Source organism: Heloderma suspectum, chromosome 1 (genome assembly GCF_057233095.1).
Source record: "Heloderma suspectum isolate Gila_16-S chromosome 1, 16-S_ref, whole genome shotgun sequence".
Lineage (NCBI taxonomy): Eukaryota > Metazoa > Chordata > Lepidosauria > Squamata > Helodermatidae > Heloderma > Heloderma suspectum.
The window spans coordinates 382,962,966-382,983,594 of record NC_139458.1 but is presented as its reverse complement, the minus strand read 5'-3'; the positions used below and the strand labels follow the sequence as shown (position 1 = coordinate 382,983,594).

Below are 20,629 nucleotides of genomic sequence, written 5' to 3'. Positions count from 1 at the left end.
ACACACTGATTTGTCTGAAGGAGTTCAGTCCATAAACTCTGCGGATGATACTTGTTGGGCCAAAAGGAAAATCCCAAAGACAGTTGAGACTATCATGCATTAGAACCCTTCAGTCAAACTACTACTTAATTCCCAACACCTGGCACTTTCAAACTTCAATGCATGTTAGGAAATAGTTTGTCCTTTACACTCTAAGTTTCAGTTGTACAAGAAGCAAAGTTGTTCGCTAAGTGCAATCTTTTTGGTCCTTTTAGGTCAATAGTAGCTTAATCACAAAACAGGAATTCCTCAAACATATGCAATAAAATCTCTCAACTTCTCAGTACAGGCCAGATTCTGAAACTAAAATATAATATATAAATTGGACAAATTGCACTTCATATAGCTGTATGTTCTTGGCAGAAAACTGCAAGGGGGAAAGCATAGCGAAGGGGTAGGCAGGCTCTGGCTAGGGGTCAGAGAGAGACAGACTGTTATAGTAAGATTTCCGAAAAGCCCTGATTATCATATACCAGCCAACAAAATCAACGTCTTAAATACCTAAAGTGGTTGTTTCCCCACCTTTAAATAAGTGCTGGTATCTAGCATTAGCTCCCTTTCAATTTTGTTTGACAAGTATTTCTGTATAACATGTTTTTCCATAAGAAAAGTCCAACCAATTTTGTTAAATATCTCATTCACTGGGACCAGCATAGCAACGGCTGACAAAGACATCAAGAAGAGTATCTTAGGCCACAAAAAGAATATGGTGGGAGCAATTCTAGACAGGTAGAATTAATCACATGAACAAAATGGCCCGCAAACCATTTAATGAACCTTCTGAAGATTCTGGACTATTATGCTCATGATATGAAGGTTAACAGAGCTCAGAAGAAAATATCTGTTCTAGAGGCACACATCATACTTGCAGAATTGCCAGATTCTACCTGTATTTATACCCATACCAAAACACTAAAATCACAGCTTTCAAAGCAACAACAGATAAGGAGCAGAAAAGAATGAGGGGAATTAATGGGGAGCATTCTTCTAAAAATCTTTATTTCCTTCGTTGGAACACAGCAAAACACTGAACAGCTCAGATTGTACTGTTTCTAAATAGGAAAGGCTATATGCATACATCTCTGTTTATAAGTGCAGGTGTATGGACCTCCTTCTGTATGGGGACATTTCATAATTCAAATGGAAATTAAAGGAATTAACTTGGGTAGCTTCACTTGCATTCAGATTACTGTACATTTTTAGATCTTTGATAGCCAAGGACTTGTTTGTAGGGTTTTATTATGCAGTTCAGTCATGCACACATTTAATAACCATGAGAATTGAATTTTAAGAGTGCTTGACACTCTTGAACTCAGTTTTTTACACAGGGTGCAAAATGCCAGAGTTAATACTGATTAACCAGGTATCATTATTGTTATCGGAAAGAGTTAGGACACAATCCCATGCATGTTTAGACAAAAAAAAGTCCTATACCTCTGAGCATTCCACAGACAGCATGGCTGGCTGGGAAATGTTGGCAGGTGTAGGACTTTTTTCTGTCTAAACATGCATAGGGTTGCGGCCTTAAGCACTCCGTTTTGGCTCACCCACGCCCCAAGTTTCCCAATCTGAAGTGGTTGCTCCAATATAATAGATAGGAAATGACTACATTTGAAACCTGTGGAGTAGTGATGAGATCCCTGTCATTCCTCTCCTCCCCACATGCAATTGCTTAAAAAGAATGATCAAGCCACAGCAGAAATTATGCTGATGAGCAAAACCTACTGCAAAACTCGGAGAAGGATTCAAACTTTAATCTGATCTGTTTAATGGTTTGTTTCTTTTAAGCAGGAGGAAAAAGAATTACAATCCTTTTAATATTTTCACAATGTTAAACTAAAACTGAGCTCTAGGCTACATGTGTAAGTAAATCTAGAACACAAAAAAGGGTTAAATAAGATTTTCTTTAAAGATACAAGAACTTAAGCTTTCTTTACGTTTAACAAACTTCACAGAACAGATACTGCAAAGGAACAACCCCCACACTTTTTTTTAAAGTGAACATTGTCCATAATCCACATGAACTTTGAGTAGTGTTCGCTCAAGAGCCACCTTGAAACCAACTGTGCACTTGTAACAGGGCTAAAGAAAGGATTAACAAGGAAAAAACAGCATCTTCGTTATTAATCTGCAAAAGTCTTGTGTATCAATCAGAATGTCCATCAAATGCTATGCTAGGATTTTAGAAGGGAAGAAAGTGCATAGCGCGGCAGCAGCTGAAGTCCATGTTTTTTTTTAAACTCTTCATGGCAAACGCAAAGAAAATTGTCTGATTTCCCCCTCATATCGATGGAAGGGGAATACTTCCTTAGGAAACAGAATATGCAGCTGGAAATTCCATTGCCGATTTCAAAGCCTTGAGTACAACACAGAATGGCTTTTCCATATTGAACTTTGTAATGGTGGAATATTTCAGATTTACTTCATTACTAATTTGCATTGCTGTAATACAGGCAAAGGCTGAGTCTCTGTCACTGGCCATAGATGGCTGCCAGAGTAAATACAATTCAGCCCACAAACCGGTAATTTACCTTCAGCACAAATGGAACAGTCAGTAACTTATTTAAACTGCTCTACCCCACAACGTTTTTTTTAGAGTAACATGAGGGTAATTCACTCTTTGGGTGGCTTAAAAGTAACCTACTTGTGAAAGTATGAGACAATTCATTCTCACCCTTCCTCCAGCAGCTGCCCCCCTCCCCCCCCCAACTCCCAACTATATACCTAATTCTTAATTGCTAATGGTGCACTAAATGGTTTTTTTTGGGGGGGTGTAATTCCACACTAAGCCACCATCTATATGAGTTCTTTTTCCTACAGAAACCTTGCCTGTAGCTGGAGGCAGAAACTGCCATTTTCCTGCCACTGCACATTAAAAATGTGTGCAGTTTGCCTCAATGAGATTGACAGACTACAATACAGAACTGTAGCTCTAAATAACAGATCTGGAGAGTCCCAATTCTATGCAATGCATTTCACAATCCCTTGCTTTGCAACAGATGATGGGCGAAGACCTTCACTGAGAGTACCGAGCTGCATAGTCACAGGGCTGGAACAGCCCATTTGATTATCTCCTTAACACACTGGAAGTGAGGCATACAAACTCAATTCAGTAAGGGGTGATTTTCCTGGTTGTTCCCCAATACTGTTACTGAATTCTGTTTGCTAGAAAACGTCCTTTACCCCTCAGTATATGTCTAGCTACAGAAAGTCAGTCTGTAGGATCCAGCCATGGCTACTGTGCTGTGAATTAGCCTTATTTGATCAATTATCAGATACCTGCACTTAGCAAAAGGCAAACAAGAGCCGATCAGGTTTGGGCTGATGGAAAACAGCCACAATGGTTGGCGTATGGAATTCGATCACACTGCTTAAGAAACATAGATGCTGCGTAGAAAATGCACACAGTTTACTGCTTGTTCCAGAATGGAGCTAACTTTAAAGCAAGATCTTCCTCCTCCATCTAAATAAAGAAACAGTTTCCCTGTAATGTGTTTGATATAAAAGTTGTCATAAGAATCTGTCTCCCTCTTTTTGACTTCCCAGAAAGACATTCCCACCCCGAAGAGATTCCCTGATGCTGGTGATGCTACCTAACCTCAGAAGACACGCGTGAAAGTGGCGTAAGTGATCGTTTAGGTCTTCTAGGTTCAGCAGCTACACTGCCTGCTCTAAGCAGAGTTTCACCCCTTCAAAGTTAGCTAGACGTGAGGATAGGAAAAGCAGACTATTAAGGGTACTTTCTTGCAGAGAGGTGTGCACATAGCAGTCTTTTACATCAGTTTCTACTCAGCTGCTGGAAGCTTACCAGCATAAGGCTTTTTTTTTTTAAAGAGCTTGACTCCTGCAATAATAGAAGTCTTTAGATTTTTGTTAAAATCCACTAGCCATGCTCAAAAATATTTCTTCATTTTTTTTTAATACGGTGGCTAGCAGGCACCTTAACAACCAGCCAGAAATCAATGTCAATCACCATTAACCCCTAAACTACAGTACCAGGATGGTTGGCTAAAGAAAGGAAATTGATTGGCTGTAGTCTGAAACTTGCCCAGTACAAGGTGGCTGGTTGACTTTGTCCTAAATAAGGCTAACATTAGTGAACTAAGAGAACGGCATTTGGTTGTAGAGAGTCTTGCAACTCAGGAGCAGCCCTCGCCAATGCGCTGGCATGATCGCCCCACTTTCCGGTCCAGTTTCACCATTTTCATAATGGCTTCCTCACGTCCACGTCCCATGTGGTCAAACGTGCAATCATGCTGTTCAGGCAGGCGATGCAACATACAGAACACATAACCTGTAAAGGCAGAAGAAAGGTGGGGGAGGGAAGAGAAGAGAACACAGCATTAAAAACGGGAATCCTACAAAAGCAAAAGGACTAGGCTAGCAATTACTGGAATTACAGATCCATTTTGGTAAGACTCTGCACAATGCGCAGCTCTTTTCTTCCCCATCTAGGGCAGTAATTCCCAAATTTGTTGCCACACACAACAAATTAAATGATTAATGCCTTCTGGAAGCCCAAAGTACCCACAGTCAGAGGTGGCTATCCATTACATCTGTGCATGATTCAGAATTACCCACTCAGAGGTAGCTACTTCTTGTCTTGCCTACAGGAACAGCCCCAGAATAGTGACTTATGCAGCGCCATAGCGGGCATGGGCAATTCATATTCCTATACAATCTACCAGCCTTTTTCACTTCTTAGATTTAATGCCTTACATCTGCTCTATTAATGGGTTGTGTGGCAGGAATTCCTGCTGTAGAACGTCCATTTCTCTGTGGGTCTGATGAAGTGGAAAATCATTTTTACAACTGCTTACGTGAAGTATTTATTTCAAGAAATGGACATACTAGTTTTCTGTGTGCAGGGAGATATTTTGTATGGAAAAACATTCAGGCATGTGAGGTCCTCACCTGAAGTACAATCAGTACCATCAGTACAATCCAGACACAGGTTTATGATCTCAATAGGAGTTAGGCCAGAGTCAACTAAGACAGGCTTGTAAATAGCTTCGCAGTTAAGGTAAGGAAGAATTGCCCCTGGGCAATCGGGAGGACATTTTAACAGCTTAGCACTGCTGATCATTTTTCTTTAAGAACAGTGTGCCACAGGGCCAAAGCGTTTGCCCCATGGTGTCTTAGCAGGGAAAAAAGTTGTCGGGCGTGTGCATGTGTGTAAGTGTAAGAGAAGTGATCTTGAGATCAGGAAAATGGCATGGGGAAAGATCAACCCCCTACCCCAGTGTTGTGGCCCCAATCTGTTCACATGGCTGCTTTTAAGGGAAAAAAGGAGACATCAGGAGATCTTATCATGATCTCCCAGATTTTGTCTAGTGTGGGTAACCAGACTGGCCATCATTATCCATGCTCTGGTAGCCTCCAGATTAGAATGCTGCAATGCATTATATGTTCAGCTGCCTTACCTAGCAACTGTGCTTTGGACTAACTGGGGGCAGTGGAAGGTAACACAACTTCATTGGTAACCAAAGGACTTGTTTTTTCCTGACTATACATTCAGGTCATTTCTGGAGGCACTTCTTCAGGAGTCACTGTCATCTGAGATTAGGTGGGTGGCGAATGGAGATAAGGTCTTTTTGTCTGTAGCCTTTGGAATGCTCTTCCTAGGAAGGCTTGCTTGGTGCCTACTCATGTCCTTTTGATGGCAGGTGAAGGCCTTTTTATTTCCCCAAGCCTTTTAATATACCATCAGAACTGGTTTTATTCTGCTCCTGCTATGCTTTTATTGTTTCTGCTGCTTGAATTTGTTTTTGAGGCTTTTATTGTTTTTAAACTGTAATATGATTCGTTAGGTGCCCTGGGAATAGACATATTGAAGGGTAGGATGTACATTTTTAACATAACTATCCATAATTAGTATGAACTGATCTGACTGTCGAGGATGATAAAATTGTTCCTGAGTATTGTCAGAGTAATTTTTCGTTCACTGCCTAGAGTGAAAGGATGGGGAAACCTCTCAAATACAGGCTTAAGACAGGAACCCTTTAATTTTCAAAATTAATGAAGGATTATACTACATGCACAATTAATTTTGAACACTAACTTCTGCAAGTATGCAACAGTGACTCCATTGGCAGCATTAGAAGGGGAAGTATTCCTGGGTTTTATGGGCTAGGAGCAGAGCCAAAAATCTCATCTAAACTCGGGACCCTTGACATTTTAAATTTAGCCCTAACTTCATGCAAATGTTGCTGGCTGTCAGCTTTATTTCTGAGTGAAAGGGCACAAAGAGTTCGAATCAGCCATAATCTGCAGTTCATGTCACGTGCCGAAATGAATTAATAATACATTTGTTTCTTTACAGATAACACATTTGGAGCCACTTCAAAACCAACCCTAATAATGACACCATTATTCCTGTACAGAATTTTGCTCTAGCTCTTGTCACCTTCACCTCTCACATGAAAATTTACACTTCCTAGTGATTTGAAATTCTAATTGATAAAGATGAATGCTTAACCTAAAAATACCTGGAAACTTTCAGAAATGAAGGCACTGCAATAGTTACACGCTACTGTATTATCTCAGGAAGTGTGTGTCAGTGAAGGGTTCTTGGAATATAAAAATCTTTGCACACCTTTATACCCCTTGGATAGAGGCTCATAGAACATAGCACTGGCATTCTGAGATACATATACTGTAAACATGTTTAAATTTGGGGTGTGCAGATTTCCCTGGTTCTCTTCGCTTCTCCCAGAATTCAGCTCCACCTTTCTTCCTGCATCACAATCATCATCATCATCTCCTCTACACTGCCGAAGCTCTCTGGCCGGTTCACAACAATTCACAAAATCACAAACCGCAGATACAAGATATTAAAATACAGCATAAAATTTCAATATACAAAATTTAAAACAATTTAAACAGTTAAAAACAATTTCAATAAAATACTAAATCTGTTAAGGACAGTTGACATAAATGCCCATCATATGCTATTAAATGCCTAAATTAAATGGTAGAGGGCAGTCTTAACCTGGCACCAAAAGGATGAGATAGTGTTGGTGCCAGGCAGGCCTCAGTGGCAAGATCATCCCATAATGGGGGGGGGGGGGGCTCCACTGAAAAGGCCCTCTCCTTTGTTACCACCTTCTGAGCCTCCCTTGAGGGTGGCAGTCGGAGGAAGGCCTCAGATGTTGATAGTAGTGTCCAGGTAGGTTCAGGTCAGGAAAGGTGCACCGTCAGGTACTGCAGTCCTGAGCCATGTAAGGCTTTATAGGTTAAAACCAGCACCTTGAATTGGGCTTGGAAACATACAGGCAGGCAATGCAAGTGGGCTAGAATTGGCCCTATAGGTTCAGACTTCCTGGTCCCGTTAATCTGGCTGCCGCATTTTGCATAAGGGGCAGCTTCTGATCAGTCTTCAAGAGCAGTCCCGCGTAGAGTGCATTGCAGTAATCTAACTTCGAGGTTACCAGAGCATACATTATTGAGACCAGGTTATCCCAGACAGGGGTGTAGATGTGCCATCAGCTGAACCTGGTAGAAGGCACTCTGTGCTACTGAGGTCACCTGAGCCTCAAGTGACAGAGATGGCTCCAGGAGAACCCCCAAACTATAAACCTGCTCCTTCAAGGGGAGTGTAACTTCACCCAGAACAGGTTGAGCACCCTCCATCTGGTCAGAAGAACCACCCACTAACAGCATCTCAGACTTGTTTGGACTGAGCTTCAGTTTAGCATGGAGGATTTCTAAAATTGGTTCTGGAACTGGTGCATGCACCATTTGCAGCAGCTTTAATTTATTTCCATTTGTTCTTGATTTTCATTATTGATGCACACTGCACACAAATTAGCATTGGTATAGTACAGCATGTTTCAGCACTCGATCATGTCAAGAAACCTTCTTGCACTGTGTTTTACCAACATGTAAACGTGCTTGTACATATCTGTAAAGGAGAAAGGGAAAGAAGACTAGAACCAATGGAAGGAAATTAAAGCTGGGGCAAGCTACACATCTGCAGAAGGATCTACAAAATCCAGAAACCAGAAGGGTGGAATAGTGACATTCCTCAAGGCATTGGTGCTGCTCTGCAGTAAGTTTAAGTATTTTGAAGACACAAACATACAGAGAAAAATTCAGATGGGGGAAATTTTGTAAGCATCCCAAGTTTAAATACTGAAATGTGCAAACATTAAGGCAAATGACAGTAATTCTGATTAATGACCATTCATCCTATGGCATGTCTGTGTTTCTTATAACTTCTGAAACGTATTTATGACCTGCTCCAAATGCTGGCCTATTGGGAGGAGGCAAATGTACTGTAGCAAATCAAACGATTAATCAAATCATTACTGGCATAAATGTTCAACTTCTACAATCCAGGAAGAATGGATCTCCATTTTGCAGTAGAAAAACTGGTATTAACTACTTCTAAACTATTTTCAAGATCTCTCTTGAAAAACCAAACTAAACCAAAAAACCTACAAGCATCCCCCCGCCCCGCTATTTTGATTTCTCCTGGCAGCAATGGAAGCTGGTAATTGTGAACACCTTCAGTCAGATTTTAAATACGTCAAAGCCTCCCAAATAAGGGGTTGTCTTGGTATGATTAATGCTTAACCATGCATGGAGTTGCTCAAAAATTCCAACTTGTTGGGGTTTGTCTTTTAAAAAAAAAAATGTTTTAACTCTTTTAACCTGTTTTTTTATTCTTTTATCATGTTGTTCACCACTCTGAAATCTTCTGATGTGGAGCGGTATATAAATATCGTAAGTAAGTAAGTAAGTAAGTAAGACGGCTTCCCACTTCAGCTCTAACTTCATGGCTGAATTACAAGTAGCCACAAATATGGTTGCTTTCACACATGAAACTTAAAATAACAGGGAAGCCTCTTTGGTGAAGGCCATAGAGCTAATTTGTAAGCACATGCTTGCAGCTGGAAGCAGTTACAGGCAATGGTTGTCTAGAAAATGTTAGCTGTTTATAGCTCACTAGCAAAAAAACATTTTTTTAAAAAAAAAACCTAAGTGATATTGTGCCTGACCCACTGCCCAAGGCAGAATTGTAAAACACAAGTTTATTAAGGGGTCTTAACATTTTATTTCAGCATGCCAGTGGCAAAGCAAAGCAACTACAAATGGTGAATATATTTTTGCTGCTAACAGACAAATAATTAAATCTGAACTGAAAATGGTTAGTATGCTTCCCTGCCATCAAAACGCAGCAGCCTAGTAAAGGAAGATCAAGGATCCTGACTCTTCTTGACAAAACTGATGTTAACCGGGTCTTTCAAGGAATTCTCCTGTCCTCACCTGCCCCCTGCAGCCCCTATGCAATCCCAAAATGTGCTCAGGAGAGCCCCCAACTCTCCAGAGGAGATTTGTGGGAAAGGGGCTGCAAGGGCTGTAAGGGGGAGGGGGAATCTCCTCTGTTGGTGGATGCTGTTCCATCAGCAAAAGGACATAACTGGATTCCACCAAAAATAATTCAGTTTTATGAAGTTTTAGTGTTAGAAACTGCAGAGGTCAGTTTTGTGACCCAACACTTTGGGGGCATGCATGTCTGCAAATGCAGAGTACATCATGAGAAACGCCGGGTTGGATGAATCACAGGTCGGAATTAAGATTGCCGGGAGAATTATCAACAACCTCAGATATGCAGATGATACCACCCTAATGGCAGAAAGCGAAGAGGATCTAAAGAGTCTCTTGTTGAGGGTGAAAGAGGAGAGTGCAAAAGCTGGTTTGAAACTCAACATTAAAAAAACGAAGATCATGGCATCTGGCCCCATCACTTCCTGGCATATGGAAGGGGAAGAAATGGAAGAAGTGACAGATTTTATTTTCTTGGGCTCCAAGTTCACCGCAGACGGTGACTGTAGCCATGAAATTAAAAGACGCTTGCTCCTTGGGAGGAAAGCTATGACAAACCTAGACAGCATAGTAAGAAGCAGAGACATCACCTTGCCGACAAAGGTCCGTCTAATCAAAGCTATGGTTTTCCCAGTAGTAATGTATGGCTGTGAGAGCTGGACTATAAGGAAGGCTGAGCGCCGAAGAATTGATGCTTTCGAACTGTGGTGCTGGAGAAGACTCTTAAGAGTCCCCTGGACTGCAAAGAGGTCAAATCAGTCAATCCTAAAGGAAATCAACCCTGAGTGCTCATTGGAAGGACAGATACTGAAGCTGAAGCTCAAATATTTTGGCCACCTAATGCGAAGAGAAAACTCCCTGGAAAAGACCCTGAAGCTGGGAAAGACTGAAGACAAAAGGAGAAGGGGACGGCAGAGGATGAGATGGCTAGATAGCATCACGGATGCAATGAATATGAACTTGAGCACGCTCCGGGAGAGAGCGCAGGACAGGAAGGCCTGGCGTGCTATGGTCCATGGGATCACGAAGAGTCGGACACGACTGAACGACTGAACAACAACAACATGTCTGCAAATAATATGAACATACCTCAAATCACAAAAATAGTGTGTAAACAAATCAATTCAATAAGATCTCTAGGAAGTATCTTTAGCGATTAACCATTTAAACAAACTTCTCTTGACAGTAGAATCAGCCAACTGATTATTATAGGAAAAACTTACAAGAAAGTATCTACTACGAAGTCAGTTATTAGGTCATGCAGCATTATGGCAAATGATGCAAACCTAGATCCATATGAACTTTCTATTAGACTGCTCTAAAAACAAATAAAACCATGTTACAGTAGCTCCCACAACAGTTTATATAAATCTCTCTTGCTGACTCTCTGTCTCCTTTTAGGAAGCTCCATCTGTACACAAACTGTAATTACTGCTTTCTTCCTTCTGCAAAGAACATTGTGTGCTATTGTAGCTATATTCCATTCAAATGACCCTTTGCCCTGCCCAATTCTACCCTTGCTCCAAAGCCAACATTCCAAATCAATACTGTCAACCCAGTTCTGGAAATAAAACGGACAAACCAAGGCCCTTCTTCCTCCTACTTGTCAGGAGCGCCCTAGCTGCCTCTTGCAGTCCCCTCAAATAGCCAACTCAGGACACAGACGATGAGGATTCTTTCCAAGGCTTTATTCCTTTATGACTCTTTCAGATACTAATCACTAGCGACTAAGCAAGGAACAGCACTGGGGAAAGTTAGCAGAGTAGCCTAAGCTCCAGGTAAGGCAGTTGGCCCCCGTTTGAAGGAGAATCATGGGAAGACTCTGAACTTCTGCGTTATGGAGAGATCCTCCCTCTTTCCCTTGGGTTCTCGGGACGCAACCGTTGTTTGAGCGCCAAACGAGTGGAGTGCCTCCTTTCAGTGCCCTCCATCTGTCGTCGCTCCCTGCGTCTACGCCGAGCATCCAGCATGCCCCCCTCCAGCACTCTCTCACTGCCAGGGTCACTATCTATCCCAGGAATGCTGGCAGGAGGAATCTCTGCCAGCTGCTGTGCCTGTGAGAGATGAGCGAGCTCCTCTCCCACAGATTGCTGTTCTTCCTCAGAATCAGAACTGCTCTGAGGCTCTATGGGCTCAGTTTCCACCCTGACATCACTGCCCTTAATGTAAGAGATCTGAGACAGCTAGAGGAACAAGAATACAGCTTCATTTGAAACATGTTAATGGAAACCCAATGGGGCTGGTTCCACTGTGAAGTTTTCTGTCTAGAAACTGCTTCTCAAATGTTTTCAAAGGAGAAATACCCTGTGGAAGATGTTACTCTGGAACTAAAAAGGAACATGATTTTTTCAAGAAATGTCCAAGGGAGGATGATACAAGTCTAGTTTGGAGATCTTTCCCAAAATATTAGTTGTAGACTTGAAATTTAGAGGTTTTCTCCAGATGTAAATCACCATTATGAATAATTCCAAATACATTTTTTATTCAAATGTGTTTTTTTTAATAAACTTGGAAACAAATGATCTAATATGGGATTTTGCCAAAGTAGTGGCATTTTCTTCTCAAAATGAAATTCTAGAGAGAAGTGTTAATTCATTTGTGCTGAAGTTATAGTTTCTCATATTAAAAACAAACTGCCTTAGACTGAATCAGCAGGTCCCAAGGCAATTCAGCACCTCCCTGTGATATTCATACAGTGCTGCTTCACAGGTGGCACAATAGGTATTCAAGAAGGCTGGTTACTTTATCCCACAAGTTTTTTTTTTTTTAACCAAAACAGAAAAGCATTTTTAAATATTAAAAAAAAGGTTTTCTTTTCAAGTGCATACCAGCTAGGAGCTACCAAGGAAATAATGACTGAACTGCATTCACAGCAGGAGGAATGGAATACAGAAAGATATTTGGAATATTTCCCTAAACCTGTCTGCTTATGCTTTAGGTCTTTAGTGCCTATCTGGGCTGCAGGCAATAGTTCTCATAATGGATTCACATGACCATTATGATATCTGTGATACAAAGTAGAGACATTTATTTCTCAAAGCTCTGAAAAGGTTAGGCAGTGTCTTGCAATTCATTTCTAGAGATGATTTTTTTTTCTGATCAAAGATGCACATGCAAGATGGGCAAGAGTACAGTAGAATGGAAAAGAACAGGATACAGTGAAGAATTTCCTTTCTCTCTCTTCTTATAAAGACAGCCATTTGCCAGAGCATCATTCTAAAAGCATACAAACTTTTTTTGATGCAAGAATGCCATGGAAAACTGGAGGAATTCCTTTCATGTAAGACATGAGTGTTCATGTGTGTATGGTTGGGGGTGGGGGGAAGGAAAATAACCCCTTAATAGCCTCTATGATAGCCTCTCAATATGCTTTGGAATGCACATTACTGAAGAACTGCTTGCACATCAGAATGTCTTTTGGTTTCCTAAAGACAGCAAGGCTGGACTATTTAACAACCAGGCTCCAGTCCAAACATGACACTTCGGCAAACCATCTCTCTCTCTCTCTCTCTCTTCACCCCCCCGCCCCACATATACTATTCAAATTATGTTTTCCCCTTTAGCCTACCTCTCCAGGATACAATGTCAATGACCCTCACAAATGCTTGCAAAGGTGTACACACTAACCATACAAAATAAAGGTGGTCTACAGTAGTATCCCTGGTTAGGAACGCTTATACTGATTCAGACCATTGGCTCCTGTAGTTCAGTACTATCTATATTGACTGGCAGAGCTTGTCCAAGGTTTTTAGATAGGAGTCTTTCCTAGCCCTATGTGGAGGTGTTGGGGATTGAACTTGGGACCTTTTGCATGCAAAACATGTGCTCTGCCACTAAGCTATGGCACTAGTCATTGTACAGAGACAGTCTCAGGCTTTTAAGTATTTTGAAAAAAAAAAGTTGTAATAATAAACCTCTTGGGATGCTTTGACTTCATTTATTACATGTATAATATATTTAACGGTGGACCAGAATAATCAACGCATCAACTGCCACTGATAACTATGTACCAGAAATGTTAATAGTTTTAAAAATCTTCAGGAGATGCTTGCTTTCTACTAAGGACAGAAGAAGTTCTAGCAGTCAGAGCATGCTCACTGCAGTTATGAAACACCATTTCCCAGGTGAACCACCTTCGATACCTTTGATAGAAAGGCAGTCTAGGAATATTTTAAACAAGCTATAGCTACTTCTAGCACTGCCATTCCTTTATTAGCATATCTTAATAACTGCACATAAAAGTCATGAATAAGATCTAATTTTAACACTCTCAATGTGGCATATCTGAATTAGAAAAGTTTGCTGAAGTGGTTCATAATACATAAAGACCGAATTGTTTGGTGCCTGCCATTTAGCTCCAGCATCAGGATGAATTGCCTGTTGAATGAATGTGTAAATAAATACTCAAAAGAGAATTTTGGTTGGTTGCAATTGTAAGAAAACAGCTCATATAGCCAGACATATAGCAGAAGGAGGTTTAGGAATTTAGCCGATGAAGCTCATCTTGTCACTAACTAAACTAACGCTAAAGTATTAAATGACTGAAATTAGAATCCTGGAATATTTCCAGGTAACTTGGAAGTGTTATTTGATTGCTTTGCAAATTCTCTTTCAAAAGATGATGCCTACATGAACTTCATACTTACTTGAACTTATGACTATTTCAGAAAAGAGAACTGAGCCAATGAATTCAAACAGTACAGCAAAACATGATGACATCCGAAGGACTAGAAACCGAGATGCATCTAGCATACGGAAAAAAGGATTTTATTTTTTAGGGTAAACCTTTAGCATTTTATTTCTAACCTCGAGCTTATGTTATAATTGGCATCTCTATCTGAATATTATGTGTGTGTGGTGTGGCTGGAATTACTTTCTCCACTTTACTTAAATATCTACAGAAGATACTACTTTGGCTAGAATAGGGAAGATCATATAGGGTCTGCCTTTGATCAAGATTCCAAGCTTGAAATGCATACAGCTCTTAATTCAATAATAATTGTCAGCACATGGATGTCCCCCACCCCCATTGTTGGCTAAATGTGGTTGATACAATCTATCAATTTGCTAGCTCATGTGACTTCCCTACACAGTGTAGCCCTTTAAGAATGTTGACTATGTGTGTAGAAAGAACAAATCCAAATAAATGGACAGAGGATGGTTTTAGCAACACCCTTGAACCTTGTATGGAAAAGCAAATATGCTGCGACAGTCCGCTGGCTCATTCCCTATCTGCCTTGCCACTCTAAAAGTCACACTGACAGATGCTGCTTTCTCCCCTTCTTCTGTATGTGTGTCTAGCTGAAGGGAAACCACAATAGTTCATCCAGTCTAACTTTTTAGAAAAAGCCAGCCAGGGTTTAATCAAGAACCAAACTTACATACCAGGCGGTCCAAAAGTAGGTATACAGTTGTTTAGAATGTTGATGAGAGGGGGAGAGAATGTGTGAGTAGAAGATGTGTGGGTGGAGTCAGAATGACAGTTGGGAAGAGTGAGTGACAGGGAGTGACAGTTAAATCAGTTAAGTGGAATACATTTCGAGCACTTACGAGATTAAACAGTGTTAAACAAATGTAAATGTAATAAACAATGTAATAAAATGCAAATAAACTATACTGTATACCTACTTTGGGGCTGTATACTATCTTCCTTACATGGCAGGATGCTGGTGGAAGTGGAACATATATTAAAGGGATCTAATACATGGCATCAGACTATGGATAAAAGTATACTGCAACCTACCCAAGGACAATGACACCATGTGAAAGGGCATATATCAGTATCTATTTACAAGCCAAACCTTAACGAAGAATTCTGGAATTCTGTATACTTGTAGGACTGGTCTGAATGTTCTCCAAGTCTGCTGTTCTTCTTTGAGAGGTCTAAAAACCTACAATCCTACCTTTCTTTGTGGTTATTTGCAGCCACTGTTACACACGCTCCCACCCTTGCTGCTTCAGGACCACTTTTGTTCTCCATTTTATTCTTCCTCAAGTGATCCTAGCTAATTAGGCATCACATGCTGGATATGAAAAAATCACAGTAATATATAGTCAATCCAATTTGGCTACTTGCTAATCTCACCAAGGGTAAATGAGTTTCATTTAGAGTGAATGCATTGTTTCCTCTACTAGTCCTAGAGGTGATCCTAGCCAATCAGGGATTAGTCAAACATTTTTGCAACCCCTTGTGTCAGTCCCCCAAAGGTAATTGAAAGTGAGCCATTAAAAGCGAAGGCCCTTGTCCTTCCATTCAATCCTAAATAGACGTGAATTTTATCACAAAGTTGGACTGCCAGAATTGGCCCCAAATCACTACCCTCTATCCTTCGTTCTGAATTCTTTTCTTTTACAATCTGTAGATATATAATATTTACCAGGGTTAGTATGCATACCTCTAAGAGACTCTGCATGGTGCATTTATCTATACTAACACACCCCTCCCGAAAGTTGAGGATTTAATTAAAAGCCAAAGTGTATCCAAAAATGTAATTAAAACAAGCAAGCAGTACTAGGCAGCCTGATAATATATGTGTATCATCTGTTTTTTGCTTCAGCCCAAAGAAAATGCAAAGCAGATAAGACATTAGTAAGGAACAAGAATAAATAATGGCAAGTTTCCAGGCTGAGACACTTCGTCTATTACAGAAACTCCAGAGGCATTTACATAAGTCCACATGTTTTAACCTCATGAGTAGCTACAGGCATTATATATCCATGCTTTAAAAATTCCAGTTGTTTGCAATTAAGGCTATGCGCTTGACAATAATACCCATATATCTGCTGCAGTGGAAAGTATGTCAGCCATTACTTGGATAAGACTGACCAATACATTATCAAGTAAATGCACCACTTTGGTTTTTCTGCCGAGATTCAACTTAACCCTAGTTTTAAAAATTTGGCAGGTGGCAGAACATTAAATGCCCTATAAACTAAATTATTAAATATTTTTATCCCTCTCTTCTACTTGCAGTGATGTGGGTCTTCTGGAAAAATTTGAATCGCAGAGGGTTGTTTGCATGGGGAAATTTTCAGGTTCTATTGGAAAAAATTCTGATGCAAATTAGTTATTGTATAGGAAAAATTTCAATTTCATTGGAAAATGTTCTGCTGCTCTAGAGCAGGGGTGGGCAACTTGTGGCCCTCCAGAAGTTTTGGCCTACAACTCTCATCATCCCTCACTATTGACTATGCTTGCTAGACCCGATGGGAGCTATAGGCCAAAACATCTAGAGGAACAAAACAACTGGGTTGGGTGTACTGGTGACAGTAGATACAATTGGAACAAAATCTAATAATGATTTTTTAAAAATCTATGCAGTTAAAACATATACATAAAGGCAATAAGAAAGAATACATTATTATTGTATTCAGTTGTTTTCTTGCTATGTTTCTAAGGGGTTGGGAGAAATCCCGTTTTGGTTACGTTCAAAACATCTAGAGGGTTTTGTTGCACACTCCTGCTGTAGAGAGGTCTAATTTAAGGTGCAATCTTATGCATGTTTAGACAGAAAAAAGTCCTTCAACTCCCAGTGTGCCCCAGCCAACTAGGGGCATGCTGGGAGATGTGACTTTTTTTTGTCTAAACACGCATAGGATTGTGCCCTTAGTATGTGCATTTTACTTATATTTAATAACAGCTTAAAAGTATCCTGTGTTAATTGAAAACTGTTAATGCACCAAGGTCCGCATTTGACCCATGGACATGAGGTTCCCCACCCCTGATTTAGGGCTTTAAATGCTAAAATTAGCACTTTATATTGTTGAAACAAACAACTAGCCAGTGAAATTGAAACAGGACGAGGTTACATGCATCAATTGTCAGGTGTCAGACAAGAGTGGTTTATCATGAAATTGTCATGATTAGATGAGGAGAGTCCCCCTGATTCAAAGTCTGTTGATTTGTAGGTGGGAGACAATATTTTAGAGGAGCATTCCTCTTTGTTCACACAGGAGGGAATTCTTCTTCTAAGTGGTACCTGCTCTGACACATGAATGCATCTTTTTTTTAAAGTAAGCTTCCCAGGGAACCTGTTAAAGGGATAGGTACAAATCCTTAAATAAATAAAATAATGTTTAATATTCAGAGCTATGTTTTTCATACGGAAACGTATGCAGATTAACACATAATCAATTAAGTTTTTATTTATGTGACTAGTACCCTGCCTTTTTACCAAGAAAATGGTACTCAGGGTGGCTTACAATCATAAGAACCAAAATAAATAAATAAAATAACTTGATTAAAACTATAATAAAATAAATACATTTAAAACATAGTTAACAACACACTAATAGAATAAAAACAGCACCTTACGAAACAGAACAGCTCATATGCCAAAGGCCTGGTTGAATAAAAACATCTTTGCTTGCCAGCACAAGGGAAGCAGAGAGAGAGAGTCAACCTAGCCTCCCTCAGCAGGGAGTTCCACAGCCTGGAAGCAGCTACCAAGAAGGCCCTCTCTAGTGTCATTACCAAAGGCACCCCTGAAGGTGGCAGTACTGAAAGAAGGTCCTCTCCCAAAGATCTCAGAATATAGGAGAACGTAGTTTTTCAGGTAGCCTGGTCCCAAGCCATATAGGGCTTTATAGATCATAACTAGCAGTTAGAATTGTGCCAGGAAACAGACCAGTAGCCAGTGAAGCTGTTGTAACAAGGAATGGTTACAGGGAGCATGTGTATCACATGCTCCCTGTAACCAGCCCATGTCAACCGTTTGGCTGCAGCATCCTGGACCAGATGAAGTTTCTGAATGGTTCTCAAAGGCAGCCTCATGTAGAGCACATTACAATAGTCAAACACAATGTAACTAAGGCATGTATGACTGTGACTAGATCAGACACTTCCAGGAATAGATGCAGTTGGCACACTAGCCTCAGCTGCCCAAACACATTCCTGGCCACTACCAAAACCTGGGCATCCAGGTTCAGGGCTGAGTCTAGGAGCACACCTAAACTGCAAACCGGAGTCTTCAAGGGGAGTGTACTGTCATCCAGCACAGTCCCTATTCCCTGATCTGCATTTTCACTAATGAGGAGCACCTCTGTCTTTTCTGAATTATGCTTTAATTTGTTCATCCTCATCCAGTTCATTACTGACATCAGACACTGATTTAGAACCACAACAGCTTCCTTGGAGATAGAGTTGGATCAGCATACTGGTGGTACTGAACGCCAAAACTTCAGACACTCTCTCTCAGTGGTTTCATGGACAAGTAAAATAGCATGGAGGATAAGATGGAATGGAACCCTGAGGGCCACTACAGGCCAACGGCCATGGTATTGAACAGGAATCCTCCAGCAACACCTTCTGAAATTGCTGCTCCAAAAAGTAACAAAGCCACTGTATAACAGTGCCTCCCAGTCGCATATCAGATAGACACCTCAGAAGTTGGTGGCATAATAAGGTGCTGAAAAGTTCAGCAGAACCAACATGGACACAGTCCCGCTGTCCTGGTCCTGGTGTAAATTATCCACCAAGGCAGCTCTGTCCCATAACTAGGCCTGAAGCCAGATTGAAATGGATCTAGATAATCTGCTTCTTCCAGAATTTCCTGAAGTGATTTTTTAAACCAGGGAACAAACCTAGTTTTCATGTAGTTGTCCTTTAATGTCTATTTCAGGGTACATTTTATGACCCCTGGGGGAGTAATAAAATCTCTAAAATTTTACCAGTTAGGATGCCTTGGACCATGTATGTACTAAATTTCAAGTCCCTAGCTAGTGTGGCAATAGCATAATCATGGGGTGGGGGGATGGGGTTACATCTCATGCCCCTATTTCAAGGGAGATATGTGCAATTGCCCCCAGACTTTTGTTGTAAACAGAATGCCTTGGGCTATATGTTCCAAATTCCAGCTCTTAGGCTAGTGTGGAAGTAACATAACTAATTGAAGTATAGCAAGTGTCCCATCACTTGTGTCCCATCACTCTGTCCCATCAGCCAGGACAGCTAGACTGGTGGGTACGAGGGAGAGGGCCTTTTCTGTGGTGGCCCCCACTCTGTGGAACTCCCTCTCTAGGGAACTCCACCATGCCCCCTCTTTAATGAGCTTCCACCGTGCATTAAAAACGTGGTTGTTCAGGCAGGCATTTGGGGTGGGTTAGGGTATTTTAGAAAATGTTTTTATTGTAGAATTTTATTGTTTTAATCTATTTTATTATACACTTGTACATCACCCAGAGTGGCTGGGTGACCAGCTTGATGGGCGATTAATAAATTTAAGAAATAAATAAATAAATCAACCCTCCATTTTAAGCAAAGTCATACCCTTTTCAGATTTTCTGGGTAACTCAAGATTGCACTACATATACAAAAAAATTCAGATCTTCAGGTAGTCTAGTGAAGTACCATAACAGTGTGTGAGGCCAAAGCTACTTTGCATCATATACTATTACCACTAAATTAAGCTTGCATTCTTCATTCAGCTCAACTCCCAGCCCCAGTGACAAATAGTTTCCACCTGCACAATGTTCTCTTCTGCCAACATTTGGTTGGGGGAATGAGGAGGATGCATCAGACTTTGGGCAGTATCCAACTGTGTCATTTGGCAAACTCAAATAGCATTAGCAGTCCACCACCAAATCTTTCAGTTGCACAAACAGAGCACTTTGTCCTGAAAGTGGTTGCACAAGTGGAACTTAGCTGGATTCTCCCCTTGCATATAGTTTGGAACTTAGTTTCCACTAGCGCAACATCATTTGTGCTAGCGGAATGATACTGTTGGATACTGTCCATAGTTCATCCATATTAAAATTAGACTACTTCAGGAAGAAGTGTCTTCCTATGCAATAAAGTGATGAGAACAGGTTATGTTAAAAACATCCCAGTTGTCATTTGAGCCTTTATATGTAAGACTGGACAACAGCTTCAGCTCTTTTAACTAGAGATGCATATTCATTCATATAATTTTACTGGATGGAGTGTTTTAAGCAAGCTAGTCATAACCTATATAACAATATTTTTAATACAAATGTTTTTTTTAATATAATCTAAAAGTGTGATGGCTGGGAAAGAGTTGAATACTGTCACTCCTCCATGCAAGTTTGAGAAGTTTAGATCTTGTTAGGCAGCCACAGCTGGAGCTGTGCCTCAGGCTTAGCTTGAGGTCCAGTGTGAATTTTGTGAGGTGCATGCACACATTTCAGTGTCAAACTGTTATTACTAGCTGTGTCAAGGAAGAGCTGCTGATTATAGGGGAAATACTTTCTCAATTCATCTAGCCATTTTTCCAGTGTTTATTTGTTCTTCAGTAACAATATG

The 20,629-nt window shown here is 40.6% G+C and overlaps 1 protein-coding gene across 2 annotated transcripts in view; it reads right to left on the bottom strand.

Moving 5' to 3' along the window:
- Positions 1–1,571: 1,571 nt before the first annotated feature.
- ZFAND3 (zinc finger AN1-type containing 3) overlaps positions 1,572–20,629 on the bottom strand; it is a 202,940-nt gene continuing 183,882 nt past the window's right edge. For both annotated transcript variants that reach the window (XM_084828515.1, XM_084828514.1), the window contains one exon: positions 1,572–4,333. In XM_084828515.1, coding sequence (XP_084684641.1) covers positions 4,179–4,333 — 155 coding nt within the window. In that variant the 3' untranslated portion in view covers positions 1,572–4,178. The remainder of the gene's footprint in view (positions 4,334–20,629) is intronic.